Genomic DNA, 14,845 nt, shown 5'->3' with positions numbered 1-14,845 from the left:
GGCAGAGCTGCACAGCCCCTCTGCGGCACCAGGAGGTGCTCCAGCACCATCATTGCCAGAAATGGGAACAAACCCACCCAGCCTGCCCCAGCTTCCCCCAAAGCACCCACCAAGGACATTCTCTGCCAACACTTCCCTCCAGCCCCTTTCCCTCTCAGCACCCACAAGCTCCCACAACCCATAGTGGGGCTGGAAGGCCCAGCAGCAATCGGCTGTTGTCACTCATGTGCCATTACACAGCAGTCAGAGGTGGCCCCTCCACTGGCAGGCCCATCACTGCAGAGCACAGGGTGAAATAAAGCCCCCAGCCCACCAGCAGGCACTTCCAAACACTGCTTTCAAACCTGCATCTACAAGTCCCCTGCTTGGGAACAGGAGGCTGCCACAGAAGCACTTCCAGAAGGAAACTGCCCAGCCGTTCCCTCTTTCTCGTTTGTGTTTTGGAGAAACAGGCATTGCCACAGCAATCCTGTCTCAAAGTAGCTTTTCGCACAAGCAAGTCAAGCTCAAAAGTAAGCAAGCCAAAAGAGGAAAAGAGAAACTTTATTTTCAGGTACGAGTTAGCTTAGTAGGATGATGGAGATCCTGGCTTCTTTAAGGCAAGCCGGCAAGTGGAAGAACTTACATTCTAGGGGGTTATGCAGTTTATGTCTGGTGGTAGATTTTCCAGTGTTGAGTAGAAAGAGCTGACTGGCTGGAGGTTTGCCCTGCAGCTGGAGTATTTAGCATTGCTCTCTGAAAGAGAGATTTTTTTATTATTATTATTATTTTTTTTTGCTCTCTACTCATGGCTGGCATTAGTAGCCATGTGGCAGATGGCTTCTGAGGTTTCCCCTTCTCTTCTCAGACAGCCACTTTAATTCACAAGCCTTGCATGAAGGTCACATCTGGGAGTCCACAAGCTTCTGGTTACATCTGGATGAAATTGCTTGAAAGACTCCCATATTGCTGGGAAGACAAAGGGACACCTGTGCATAAACGCATGCACAGGCCTTGCTGAAGCCTTCTTACCTGAAGATTCTCATGTAAAAATAGCTTGTTTCTAATCTTTTGGTTGATAAGAAATTTAAAGAATGTATGGAGCTGTTCATACACAAGGCCCTTCATTTCACGAGCTGTCACTTTTTTCTCATTTTTTACCTTTAGGTGTGCTTCCACCATGGTTAAAAAAAGGAGCAAGAAAAAGCTGGGAGGAAAATGTGAAGAGCCATCTAAAACCCTTACGGAGTAACAATCATGCAGGAGAATCAATTAAATAGAGTTAGCAGTGCTGGAAGAGCAGACACACTTTAGAAGGTAGAAGATTTCCCCATGTTATGAACCTTGCAAGCCCAGAACCATCCTGAATGCAATACAATGCCATGTTGGGCTAGTCACCTCTTCGCAAGTAGTGACACAACAAAAGAAAAGCGTGCTTTGCTTCTGATGAAATCAAGACCACAGGTAGCACACAGGCCCCATAATCTGACACATAAATCCACCAAGCGCCTGCATTTAAGACAGCTACTAACTGCCCACCCAACCTATGCACAGACCTTATGTAAAGGAAGAACATGCACATCCCATCAAGATAAAATGCAATATCGCATCAGGCCAACGCACCTTCTTAACAAGTTACAAAACACTGATTGAGATGTCACACACTCTACTATTCTCAAACTGCTCCAGTATTAAAAGCAGACATTTGACCATGTGGGTGCGAGATGGACTCTTCACCCAACACTGCAATTAGCTGCGGCAAAGGAATTCCAGGAAGTCTTTAAGAGTGCTCTCAGCAGTATCTCAGGAAACAGGAAAAATCCAAAGACTCTTCCCTAATGTTTCACTTACTCATAGGACTAACTAGACCTCAAAGCCTTTTCAGCATTAAAAGCCTGCACATTTTCTAACACAGGTGGCAGCACATCCAGAAGGACTCTCCTTTCGCAACCTACCTAACTTTTTCTTCAAAAGGACATTCTTTGCCATGAACCCAAATGCACGGCTCAGCAGAATTGACTATTTTTGGATTAAGCTTGCAGCAAACCTGAGAGATGGTCACCTATGGTTCTCGGTATTTGCTCACACTGGCACCGGCACCTTCAGCAGGCTCCAAAGATTATCATGCGCTTTGGCCACACTGCTCCTAGAGCTGCTTGTCAACTTTATATTCTTCAATGTTGACAAAAGGGAAGAATCCCCAGCACCCACCAGCTTTTGCAGATCAATAACATTAGCAGCTGAAAGGGCTTCCATCACCATTCCTCTACAGATGCTCATAACTGCCTCATTTAAGTATCACCAGGAGGAATCTCTCAAGGCACCAGAAGAGGACAACTTTCAGAGGCAGAAGAAAATACAAAGCACTGGCCCCCTGCTCTTTCGCAAGCCACCGCAGTCAGTTTTATGCCAGAGATGTGCCTCCTTCTCCTGGACATTCATTATTGTTGTCATGGGGCTATCATCATTTTTCATTGTCTTCTATGGCCTGTCTTACGGCTATGAGACCTCACGCCAGTGGCTTTTTACATCTGCCGTCACCTTTCTGAAGAATGCCTTACTTTGCCAACCCCTAAAAATCCTGTGTTTCGCAGCCCTCAGTGCAATTCTGCCAAAATATTGCCAAAGCATTGCGTGGCCAACCCAGGAAAATTATTCTGGAATCACACTCGACAAAGCTAAGAAGACTGAAGTTCAAATGAGAGAGATGCACTGTAAGCTTGTGAAAATCTTTCCCTTCACTTATATCGCAGACCACCTTTACACCATATGCCAAGAAAAGAAAGATTAGTTCCAGTATCTCAGCTTAGGTTTGAAGTCACTATTGTTGCTTTTTGTTTTTTCAAAGATCACAAGGTTGAAGATGGGAGCAGCTATTCGGAAATTTTACTTATTTCATCCCATCCATTTCAGGCTCAGAGGAGACATCACCGACATTTGGGGCTCACAAACAGAATAATAAATGGGAAAAAAATATGGTTTATCTTGTTAGATAAGCAAGGCAGGATATTGTATTTCACACTTACTTTACTCTGTGCTATGTACTTTTCAAATAAATGCTCCTCCATGTGTAACTTAATTAGTCGTTCTTGCCTAAATTGGGTAGTAAGTTTTAAGGACTTCTTAACATTCAGACACTTGCTTTGGACTACGTTCTGGTTTTCTCCTGAATTTTGCTCTTGTATCCACCTCAGTGGTACTTTCCCATCGTGGCAGCTGATACCTCTTTTACATAGACAATGACTAGAGAATAAGACTATGAGGGGTAATCTTGCCTCTGCCAAAGAGGGTATGAGCGGATCTACGCTAATCTATACTGAGAGAGGACTAAAAGAGGTGAGTGCTCTGAAAATGCTGATAAAGCCTTTGCTCCTCAAAGCATTAGGCATAAAAGACAAGAGGATGATTTATTGTGCTTTAACCTGGCACACTGAAAATAGGAGTTCTTAATACTGCATTTACAGTTGTATGTGTGTGAAACTACCTCAAGGGAGGCAGTGAGGAAGATAGTGGTGGCCTCTTTTCAGTAGTGGCCACTGACAGAACTAGAGGAAACGGCCAGAAACTAAAGCATCAAACATTCCACAGGAACTTAAGGAAAATTTTCTTAAAGGTGAGGGTGCCAGAGCACTGGAACAGGCTGCGCAGAGAGGTTGTGGAGTCTCCTTCTCTGGAGATCTCCAAGGGCTGCCTGGACACAGCCCTGTGCCACGTGCTCTAGTGACCCTGCGTGTGCAGGGGGGTTGGACTAGGTGATCCCTAGAGGTCCCTTCCAATCTTAAGGATTCTATGATTCTATGATCTCCTTGCAAACCAACAATCATTTGCTTTCTTTTATTGCACGTGCATCTTTCCGAGAACGAGCAGCTTAGAGTAAGAAGCTGTAACCTGCGTACATTTAGTCATAATCTAGCAGAGATGACTTACACCCTAATGCTTGCTTCAAATGGGAGATGTGTTTTCTTAACATTCAACTTCCTTAAGTATGCCCTGCTGTAATGACAATCTATGACTATTGCTTTTTTTCTCCTCTCAACCCTGGGCTTTTCACTCCTACTGCTTTTTTTTATCTTGGTTCCTATTTTTTATGGAGGAGAAAGTAGAAGCCAAGTATTTCTCAGGGAACAAACAACAGTGAACTGCAGAGAAAGATTGGATGCCACTTGTGGGATAGCTGATGGATAGCCATGTTCCGGAGAAAGAGAAATCATGACTTAAGAAAATGTTTTCATTCCAGAAACTTACATGCCTCATGAGAGTCCGTCGGAACATCATGAGAGTCCGGTGTGAATTCCTGAGGAGCCGGATCCCCCCGTTGTGGTGGATTACAGCAAGCTTGCGGTATGTCTGTTTTCAGTTTTCTTTAGAACAAGTAGGGAACTTTCTCCCCTCACTGCTGTGAGGGAAGCGGAGCTTGATGGGCAGTTGTGGGCAGTATTTCCACTTGCCTGGTTGCTGTGTGTGGGTCCACTCCGACAGCCTCACTCCACGCACAGCTCCTGGACAGTGTTGGCAGTCAGTTGTGCTGTGATGGGACTGTTTAGCTGCTGAAGCCTTCAAGAGCTTTTGCAGAAGGTCTCATGCTATTTTCAACTCGTGTTGTCTCCATTTTGTTTTCAGCATCTGCTGGATTCTGTCACTAAGAGGACAAGGACCTTCAACATCTTTTATCTAGAAAAAAAGATACGCTCTCCTCTGCCAGTGCATTTACAAGCACCGGAACGATTATGACAAAACTAAACTCATTGTGGTAAATTTTATATATGTTTTCTAATGGTTATATATAGTATTCTGTCATGGTTACACAGTCTGCATGCCCTCTGGATATCATGCTTATTTCATATTCATTGCTTTAGTGCTTAGCTCTCATGTTATAAGACTTACTTATTTCCATCTGGAAGACATTTACCCATATTGCAAAACCATTGTTATATTTGGCATAACACTTTTCAGTTTCAGCAGGAAAAAGAGATTGGACTTGAAGACAACGGTTCCACCCACCCAGATCCTTCAAAGCAATTAACCTTGGAGACTGTGGATGGCTGGTCTTGCTATCCACAAGTGTATCCAAGGTGTAGGGGGACCATGAAAGGAGGGTGCTCTTCTCAGTCTGTTACTTCCTCTTTCTCCCCCTCCTACAAGCAGGCAAACATTTGCAGATGTCTTCAGGAGGCATCCACCGCCCAAGCCAGGCAATCCCAGTGTTGATTTGGTTTAGATATGCTGGAAATGGAGTCTTCGGGTCCAAAGAAGCCACGAGCCCACTCGTCCCTGAGGCACCTGTGTGTGAGAATAGATAAAATTCTTGGTCCCTCTGCAGTTTACCTTGAAAAGAAGGAGCCTCTTTGCTTAGGCGCCGGTATGTCCATCTCTTCCCTCACATCTGATTGAGAGGTAGAACGGACGCTCTGTTCTCACTGTGCAAAAATGGGGATATTTTGGATTCAGGGAGGTCACGCCTGACAGACGTTCCCTTCTCACCTGGTATAATGCCACGTACTAGCTTGAGAAGGGAAAATATTTATGTTATCCCAGCACTTGTGGGCTTCTGGAACCTAACATTGGAATGCTCAAAATAAATGTGCCTGGATTTCTTTGTTTCCTCCCTTTTTCTTTAGCTCTAAGTACAGTTCTCTCTTCTTCTGAGTGCACTGGGCAAGTAGCAAAGGTAAATTAATTATGGAGCATCCACCAAGTAACGTTCTCAGCTTTTAGCTGTGGTTGCTCAGGGAGGATCTCTTCCGAACTGTTTTAACAACTGTTGCTCCAGGCTCTGTGTCCTCTACTCTTTTGGACACATAGGGATGTCTCTGAAGCTACAGAGAATCGAGAAGCGTTGTGATGCTTTTAGCACATGATATAGCTATATATCACCAACAGGGGAATGTATTTACAGATGCTTTGTGTGAAGAAAGAAACTATATCAGGTTCTTAAACTATTATTTGTGCTTATTGATAATTTGTCTTTTCTTTATTATCAGGAAATGAAGAAAATCATTAGGAACTTCTACTGTGCTTCATAATGTGATCTTCAGAACACTTCACTTCTACTTTATTTAAAATAAAATTTTAATTGCATTCACTTGTTAGCTGTGTATAGTTCAGTAAAGAGTACTTGTAAATATATTACATACATACAGATATGGATGTATAAGGCATATATGTATATAAAATATATATAAAACAAATTAAGATATATTTTATAGCTGTATTATAAATATTACATATTTTAATAGATATAAATATATAAAATACATATAAAATAAGTCTTAAGATATGTTTTTATACATCCATATTTATAAAACAAATATATATTTTTTATTGTTTGAATTGTATTGTTTTAATAAAAACCTATTTTAAGTGAAACAGCATTCGAGTTTGTCTGTTTTAATTGTAGAATAATTTCAGCAGTAAAAATCTTTCTTCTTCCTGGTATATTAGGTAGATCATGGGAAAGTTTAACTCCTTCTTGGTTTATCAGTTATATAACTGAGGCAAACAAGAAAAATGCATAGGGAAGAAAACAGGAAGCTCCCATCTTGCCCTGGCTTGATCTCCAACTTAGCTGGCTGCTGCCATCAATTGACAAGACTGGTCTGTATGGATCAAGAGCAAGCAAGCGTTGGCTCTGCTTCCTAGGCCGAGCTGAGGAGCTTCTCCCACCCCTGAGACACAAGGCCTCACCTGCAGAGTGTACAAATTCACTTCTTAACCGTTACTAGAGCTACTTGTCTCATATATTCTGGGTAAATCAGGGCAAAGCATGTGCCAGGTAAGCTCTGTGTTTTATATCTCAGTTGTTTTCTTGGATGGGTTACAGATGCAGGCTTTGTCCAGGCTTCACTTAAGCGTGGAAAATAAAATGTCCAGATTTCTAAAGTGGATGCCTGTAAGTTAAGTGAAGGCAATTCTTGTCTATTAGTGCTTTGTGTGAAAGCCACGGGCCTGCACATGCTTGCACCACTGGGCACCAGGAAGGTTTCCTTGCATCTCCAGGGAGAGGAGAGGGAAAAAATTATAGAAGCAAAAAGCTGTTTCTTAGCCCTTGAAGATGGTGTTGAAATCCTGACATCTTAAATGCACCTTTCACCAGGGAGTCGCTGTTGGTTCATTCTGTGGTAACAGGGAAACTTCTTACACTGAAAAAGAAGGGACAGGGTGGGAAAGGCAGACCCAGAAACAATCTTCTGATAAAGCTTTTGCACTTCAAACTTTTGGTTCCACTTTTTTTGTACTGCTGCTCTCAGCAGGAAACTGTTGCTATGATGTTTTAGAAGTGTATGTGTATAAATGGGCAAATAGCGGTGGTCTTCCCTCATGTGATGCTATGGGGGTGATCCTTCCTAAAAGCCACTCTTTGTTTCTTCCTACCTCTGCTGCTGTTCCCAGAGTTGGGTGTCTGACCTCAAAACCGCATAACCCTGTTAAAAACAGCGAGGAGAAGCACATCACTGCAGGAAGAGCGCGGGGCAAGAGCTAAAACTAAACCCTAAACTAAATCCTAAAACTCACCCTGTGAGTGCGTATTGACGGAAGAGGTCCTCTCCGCTCTCAACAGGAATATACAGAAATGTTTTTTGGATCTGTATGGCTTTTCCCATCCTAAATCTTTAATTCTGGGCCAGTTCGTTAACGGCCGTGGGTGGTGGGCCTGGGCCCTCCCAAACTCCCCTCCCTGCTGACAGACGCGGGGGAACTGCTGCAATCTCGGTCTCGTGACGGGACAGTCATTTTTTGAAAACGGAATTATATAAAAGCACAATAAAGAACATGTATCATGCTGCTATTGCACATGGTATGGGACATAACACCTAGCAATGCTCAATGTCCAACTGTGCAATCTTTGCATGTAAGTTTTAGTCGTCATGCCATCGTTATCTCTAGCATCTCTTTATCTATTATTTTTATCTCTATCTATTATTTTTATCTCTAATATCTCTTTATCTAGCCGCTTCCTAAACTGATCTTAGGTCAAGACTGCCTGTGTGTAAATGGGAAGAGTCCTGCATTATAGCAAATCTACCCAACCCTGCTTTTTATGCTGGGGTCAGCGTTGTACTGCACGAAGCTTCCTTTTTCAGGTGAAACTTCTAATTGTGAACAGAGTTGCTGCATTAAGAAAGAGGTATTTCTTACATTTTAGCTACTCTATGAACAGTTCTTCTAGCAGTATTTATTTTTCTTTCATATAGGGTTTTTTTTTAAAAAAAATGAAATGCTTGATGTTATTAGCTGCCCTGTAGATAGGGGCCTTCAGTAGTTCATATGAAAAAGAACCACAAGTTTTTAGTACGCACATCCTCTGCCACTTTCCATTTCACCCACAGCAGGTTCAAGCAAGAAGAGCAAGAACAGGAGGAAGAAAGCAACTGCAAGATGGTAGAGGGAGTTCTGCTGGTAGAGTAGGCAGGGTTCATTCCAGGAAAAGAAAAGGAGAACCTGCAGGATTCTCTAGCTCACCCACTAAGAGAGAGGGATACACTGCTGAGAATAGGAATATACAACCAGGGAGACCCTACTGGCAGGGAACTTGATTGTCAAATGAGAGGCTCTTGCAAAAAGGAGGAGCACTAGATGAAAGAAAATGAAATCACATGTCATTTATGGCTGATCCTGTACTGGGGAGCCAGAGACAAAATGGCAGGCAGAATCTTGATTTTTTTTTGCAAACATCTGCTCTTCTCCTGTTCCCAGAGGAACCACTGACAGCCAACAAACACGTAGCAAGAGCTTTAGGCTTTATTCCAACAGCCCCAAAGAAATCTGACTGTTTATTTCAGAGTTGTAGCATACCTACATCTCAAAGTCTTTCCCAGGCAAACTCTGGTGGTAGCTGGTCTGACTTTCTAGGAGGAAACCAGGGCTTTCAGTGACTACTCAAAAAAAGGACATTGAAGAGCCTCAGGGAGTCAGCAAAATAAAATACAAAACACTTTTTGCTCCTCAAAAATAAATCCTTCTAGTGCAGTGCTAAAGATAAGCCTTTCGCTAGAGCACACCAACACTGGGCACTTAAAAATACACCCAGACAGTACAGTATTACAGACCCAGAGCAGTTTACCTCATCTGCATCAACAGGGTTTGTGAAGGCCTTGAAACGTCCGTCAGTAGCAAGTCTGAGAGTAACATCCCTTAAGAAAACGCTAAGTGCACCAAGGGACTCCTCCTCCTGCTCCTCTGCCCCTTGCGTTTCTCCCCGTGGTGGTTCCCGAGGTTCAGGCGGCGGCGCCACCGGCAGCACTTCCAGGGCCTGCCGAGCTTAAGGGAACCAGAAAAGTTTATTCCATCCGCAGCACTCAAATAGGAGCACACACAGAGTTACTGATAGGAAACCCACCACCAAAACAAATACTGTAAGGCTGTTAACATACAGTTAGCAAATTTTTATCTATAGAATAGGCTCACCTGCTTTCTTTCTAGAGGCAGGAGGTTTAGCAGCTTGACTTAAAATTAAGTCCTCAAAAAAGCTTCTTCTCTCTTCCTTAGTAGGCAACGGGATATCAAAAACTTCTCCATAATCTTCAATAAACAACTCCTGTATCTATGGCATGAGAAGGAAAGACATTTCAGGTACAAGATCACTATGCCAAAAAGAGGATTTTTTTTAAATTAAGCTTAATAATGATCTGAAAAATAATAACAAAAATGTTATCTTGCTGGTGATCAAAGGCTAGATTTCTTTAGGTCAGGATGGCAAATATCTTATTTGAGGAAAAGCTCTAGAATTTAAGCTCAGGGAATGGACGAGCACAGATGCACTGACAGAGTGATAACATCGCCCACCTTTGAGGTCTCCTGCTGAAATGGAAGCGAGTCCCTTGACTCACAAAACAACTAAGACAAACGTTCTCAGCGCTGCTTTGTGTCTAAGCAAATCTACAGGATTCAGAAGGGTGCCCTCGTAATAAAAGGATCCATTTGCTTGAGGGAGGACAGTATTACTTAAAGGATTCGTAAAATGAAACTGAATAAAAGAATTGGGAAAAGTGTTGATAGAAATACCTCATGTTGGAGATCTATGTACGATACGTTTGCTGTTGCAAGCAACAAAACTGGAGCAAATGCTGGAATGTTCTCTAATAACGTTGTAAAGGTAGTTTTCAATGCAACGCGAGCTGTTTCCCACCATACATCGATCCGTGGAATATAAATTATACTCGGTGCTGTCCTCTGAGCTTCTCGGATAAACTAGTAAAATGAAAGCTTTGGTAAGAGCAATGAACCAGGAGCACAGGCTGCTCATAAATAACTACGCATCAAACTGGCCTAATAAAATAGAAGTGCATACAGGAAAAAAAAAAAATCCAAAAAAACAAAAAGTCCCACATACCTCACAATGCAAAACTTATTAATAGTAGAGTAAAATTTCTGATTTGACTCAAAAATTGATAGAGCTACACAGAGATCCAGATTGCTGCCTGATTGCAAGACTGCTTACATGTAAGTTAACTTCTAAAGAGCTGCACGACTCAATAGAACATCTGTGCTTACGTGTCCATCTCTCATCAAAGGTCAAAATGTTGTAATACAGTAACGAAGTACAGTAAAAGCAGACCACCTCCATTAACAATTTCACTTACCTCACTTGAGCAGTTTACAGACAGACAGTGAATCTCATGAGATTAAAGAAAGAAGAAAAAAAAAAGAAAAAAAAAAAGATACCTGTGCACCTATTTCCTCTGCTGATGAGGCACTAGCAAGCAGAACTGGCAGGTCCAGGGTATAAACTGGAAACTTTTCCAGGGCGTGTATGACTGCGGGCACCAAGTGGGAGCTTTGCCCACGGTCTGGCTCTCCAGAGAGCAAGAGTCTTGGCCTGTGACACGTTGGCTGGTGAGAAGCATTTCTGGAACAAAATTAGAAAATAGCAAGTTTAAAACACATAGTTATGAATAAAGACATAAATGTTAATTTGCTCTGTTTCAAGTTTCTCTTGAGAGAAGACACAAGCAGCATAATCTCTTTCCAAAGACACAACAAGCTGAAGATTCTGAACCTAAAAGGGGACAGGCATTTACCTCTCGAAGTCAAGGAAGTTTTTCTTCTTTCGACAAGTCTTTTCAGGAAAAGTCTCCTCATCTTCAAAGGCTGAAAGTGACTCCTCATCACTCCAGATGAAATCGCTTTGTAAAGTAGCGTTCATATCATCTGGAAGACAAGAAGGGTTTGTTAACTTGCCTGGATAGTCTGCATGTCTCTCACTCTAATACAGCTTCCAAAGCAGCCCCAAAACCCACTGATCTTCTCTTTCTCCCTTGGATGGGCTCACACTAAATGCGATTTTTGAAGACTTGATCCTACCACAGGTCTAAAGAGATTGCACAAGGCTCTACAAAGCTCACCCAAGTCTTATGTTTTGCAAATGTTTTATTTCTTTATTGGCAAAAAGTCCCTTTTTTTGCCCCAAGAACAAAGAAATGTGATTATCAGCAACAACTCCTGTACTTGCTAGACACCCACACAACCCCCAAGGCCATGTGTGTCTGGAATCTGTGTCCCACAGTAAAAGTATGGGAATTAAGTGAATGTGATGGCCACCAACGGCCCTTTGTCTCAAGACTCCTAAGCCAGGGTGTGTAGATCAACACATCTTCTGTATAAAGATCCTCCAAGATCACTCAGGGAGGAGAAGGCAGAAGCAGAGAAGAGAGAGGGGAAATAATTATGGATCACCTAGCATCTCTGCTTGCACTTGTGGCTTTCTGCCTGTTCTACCAATAAAAATGAACCTAGCAAGTCTCCAGGTAGAAAAGCTAGCAGGATGTTGCCAGGAAATCTGATGCATGTGATCTCACACATCGCAGAATGTGATCCACAAATACTTCAATTCATATGAGGTGAAATGATGATAGCTAAAACAACAAGTAGTTTTAACCATTTGTACATGTTATGGGCCTGCCTTGCTGCTGGTCCTTCTTTAGGACAAGTTCTGCGTGGGGAAATACTCTCCGCAGGACTCGTAAAATTCTCTGAAAAGTCTTATTAAGCAGTGGTTTAAAAATGGGTGATAATGCTTGTCCGGGCAAAGCCGTAGACCTCTGTGAAGCTGGTACAATTCTTTCCATAGCCATGAAAAAATCTTTTGCTGTTATTTTAATTGAAGAGACATCAAGCTGCAGTTTCTCAGGGCTTCTGTGTATCTGAGGGTAGCAGTGCTGCAAAGCACGGAGGGCGGCTTCAGCACACGCGGACTTGATATCAGCACCACAGTATCCTAATAAAACAGAACATCAAATGGAGCATTATGTCAGGCTGTGGCAACACAGAAATGTCAAGGTGCCAAAGTGCAACATGCAAAGACTTTGCATGCAGGTTAAAACAGTCTAATAGGAAATGTGAAAAGTGTTGCTGCACTCCAGAGGTTTTGTTAGCCACCCTGCACGCTTACAAACCAGCCAGACTTTTCTCCTGAACCTTCTAAGCAAAACTTTTTTCCTGAGGAAGTTGCCCCAAAAGCCACTCGCTGTTTGGAGAGACAGAAAGTAAAGCAATAAGTGGATGGAAGTGTCTCACTCTGATGGCTTGGAGGACACGCAGCTGGCTCCCTGGCTAGTTGTGCAGCGAGGTGCAAGAGCCTGGTTCCCCCCTGCCGTGCGCCACGAGCTGAAACTCCTGCAGACTCAGTCACATGCAGGAACTCGCTTCATTTTCGAACTTACCAGCAGCTTTTTCAGCCAGCTCATCAAGGAACGTGTCACATGGTTTAGGGGTCCAGTTTCGTGTGTGAAGCTTGAAAATCTCTTTTCTAGCCTAGAAACAAAGTGCTTGCATTATAGTTTGTCTTGAGTCAAAAGGCAGAGGCAGAACCCCTCACATTAAAATTCCTACAAGTTTAAAATAATCACTTGCCTTAATCTGTTAAAGTGTAAGCTTTTCAAAGCTTAATATTTCTGTTTGTTCCATTAAACTCTTTCTGCAGACCTAAGGCCAAAAGGCAAGTAAAGCTTCTATAAAAGTTAAGTTTTGACAAGTAGGAGACCTATTGATTTGGGGAAAGAAACATTAGAAAACTGCAAAGAAAAGGTTTTCCTCAAAGAAAACTTATCTCAAATGTAGCAAGATATCATGACGACAGACTCACTAGTTTGCTCTTCTGTCAGTTCATTCAAGCAAAATAGTCCTAGCACTGGTTCCAATTGCTGCAATTGCTACAAAGAGCAACTGTGATTCAAGCTAGTATCACCGATCCAGAAACTGGATGGAAACAGGAGGCAAATGCTTATGGAAAATACACTGTTTCATTAAATAAATAAATGCTTGGTGCATTTTTACTTGCTTCCAGTCATACTCCGCTTTATCCTTTTCCCCAGAAGTGCTAATTAAAACAAACAAACAAAAACCTAACAATAGTCGAGATATTCTGGCTAACTAGCAAAAGCCAGAAAAAAAAAAAAAAAAAAAAAAAATCAGCTTCACGTGGAATTTTCCTTTTTTTAATACTTTGGGTTGTTATATTCCCATTCTTTCATTGCTTAGAAACAGTGATTTTAGTGAAAAGCTACTTTTAAACCTACTCATTTTTATTTGGGACAATGGAGTTCCCTAGGGCTTGTCCCTCTTCTTTCGTACCGTGTCCACCCTCCGCACCAGGACGGTCTCTCAGGATATTGCTCCTGTGTGTGAGCTGCACGGGGCTGCATTCCCGCTTACCTGCTCCACGACACCGTGTTGTGACACGGCTTTGTCAGCAAGAAGGATTTGCTGGATGAGCACCAGGATTGAATACAAGTTCCTACCTCTTTATCTGGCAGTTTAAAAAGGAATTCTCGCTCAAAGCGCCCGGCTCTGCGTCGCGCAGGATCTATCCAATCCAGCCTGTTGGTGGCTCCAATGATGACGACTTCTCCTCTGCTGCCCAACCCATCCATAGGTGCCAGCAGTGTTGATACAACTGAGCTAGCAGAAAAAAAAAAAAAAAAAACACTATTTTGCTTCACTGGGTTAGTAAATTTTGTTAAATTATGCATTATTTTCTCTAGTGATCCCTGAGAAAGGACAAGCTTTTGCTCATCAAGATGCTGATGAGCGAGAGGGCTCATTTTAAGGCTCTCAAAAATAGAGAAGGTCACTTAAACGTTATGCTGATATCAAGCTTAGTGAATGCCTTTAAACTATTGCTTAAAGTCACATGAAATTTAGTATAATTGAGCTACAGGTTTGCAGGATAATATTTCATATATAAACAGGTTTTGGTCTTCTTTCCACAAAGATATAGCACATTACGTGTAGAAAATGATGGAAGGACGAAATTTATGGGCCTGGAATAGAACAGGGATGCAGGAATATGACGTAAGTAAAACAGTGCTACCCTATGAGGAAACGCGTGAAACGCGCTGTGGTTGCAACATCCCTGGAGCAGATTTTTAGAGCAACGGAGATCTCTAACAACTGAGCTGACGGAGTGACGTGTTCTCAGTCTGCATCTGTTTCCCTCTGAACCTGAGCCATTATCTTGTGCAAACTCCTCTGTGGTTTTGGTGGGGGAAAAAAAATGTGGTTTGAGGATTTTGGGGGTTTTGTTCGTTTGTTTTTTTAAATCTTCCCCAACACATCTCCAAGATTTCAACTCTCCAATCCAAAGTACAGAGGCACTGGGAAAGAGAACACCAGTGTTCCCATTTCAGTCTTAGAAATGGACAGAATAAATAAATAAATAAAAGTAAAAAAAGGGCAAGTCTTCCTCCAAAAAATCTTCATCACAAAAGATTACAGTCCCAGCTCTGCCAGAGCACACTGCAACCTTACCTGCTCAAAGAGCAAACGAAGTTGGCGCTCCGACTCCCCTGTCCACTTACTGAGGCAGTCAGCACCTTTTCTCATGAAAAAGGAGATTCTCCTGCCACCTTGGCTGCACTCATTGGCAAAG

The 14,845-nt window shown here is 42.5% G+C and overlaps 1 protein-coding gene across 1 annotated transcript; it reads right to left on the bottom strand.

Moving 5' to 3' along the window:
• Window positions 1-5,690: 5,690 nt before the first annotated feature.
• On the bottom strand, window positions 5,691-13,892 carry LOC148591725 (ATPase family AAA domain-containing protein 2-like). The gene is made up of 8 exons (XM_088537080.1): window positions 13,716-13,892; window positions 12,639-12,729; window positions 11,884-12,193; window positions 10,642-10,825; window positions 9,982-10,167; window positions 9,385-9,520; window positions 9,041-9,237; window positions 5,691-5,795 (listed from the first exon to the last, which is right to left on the bottom strand). Exons 1-8 carry the CDS (start codon window positions 13,845-13,847, stop codon window positions 5,691-5,693), a joined length of 1,341 nt encoding a protein of 446 aa, XP_088393206.1. The 5' UTR covers window positions 13,848-13,892.
• Window positions 13,893-14,845: the final 953 nt, after the last annotated feature.

The sequence above is a fragment of the Tinamus guttatus genome, unplaced genomic scaffold (genome assembly GCF_059628265.1).
Source record: "Tinamus guttatus ecotype Peru unplaced genomic scaffold, ASM5962826v1 Tinamus_guttatus_pri_ptg000722l, whole genome shotgun sequence".
Lineage (NCBI taxonomy): Eukaryota > Metazoa > Chordata > Aves > Tinamiformes > Tinamidae > Tinamus > Tinamus guttatus.
This window is presented reverse-complemented; position numbering and strand designations above follow the sequence as displayed.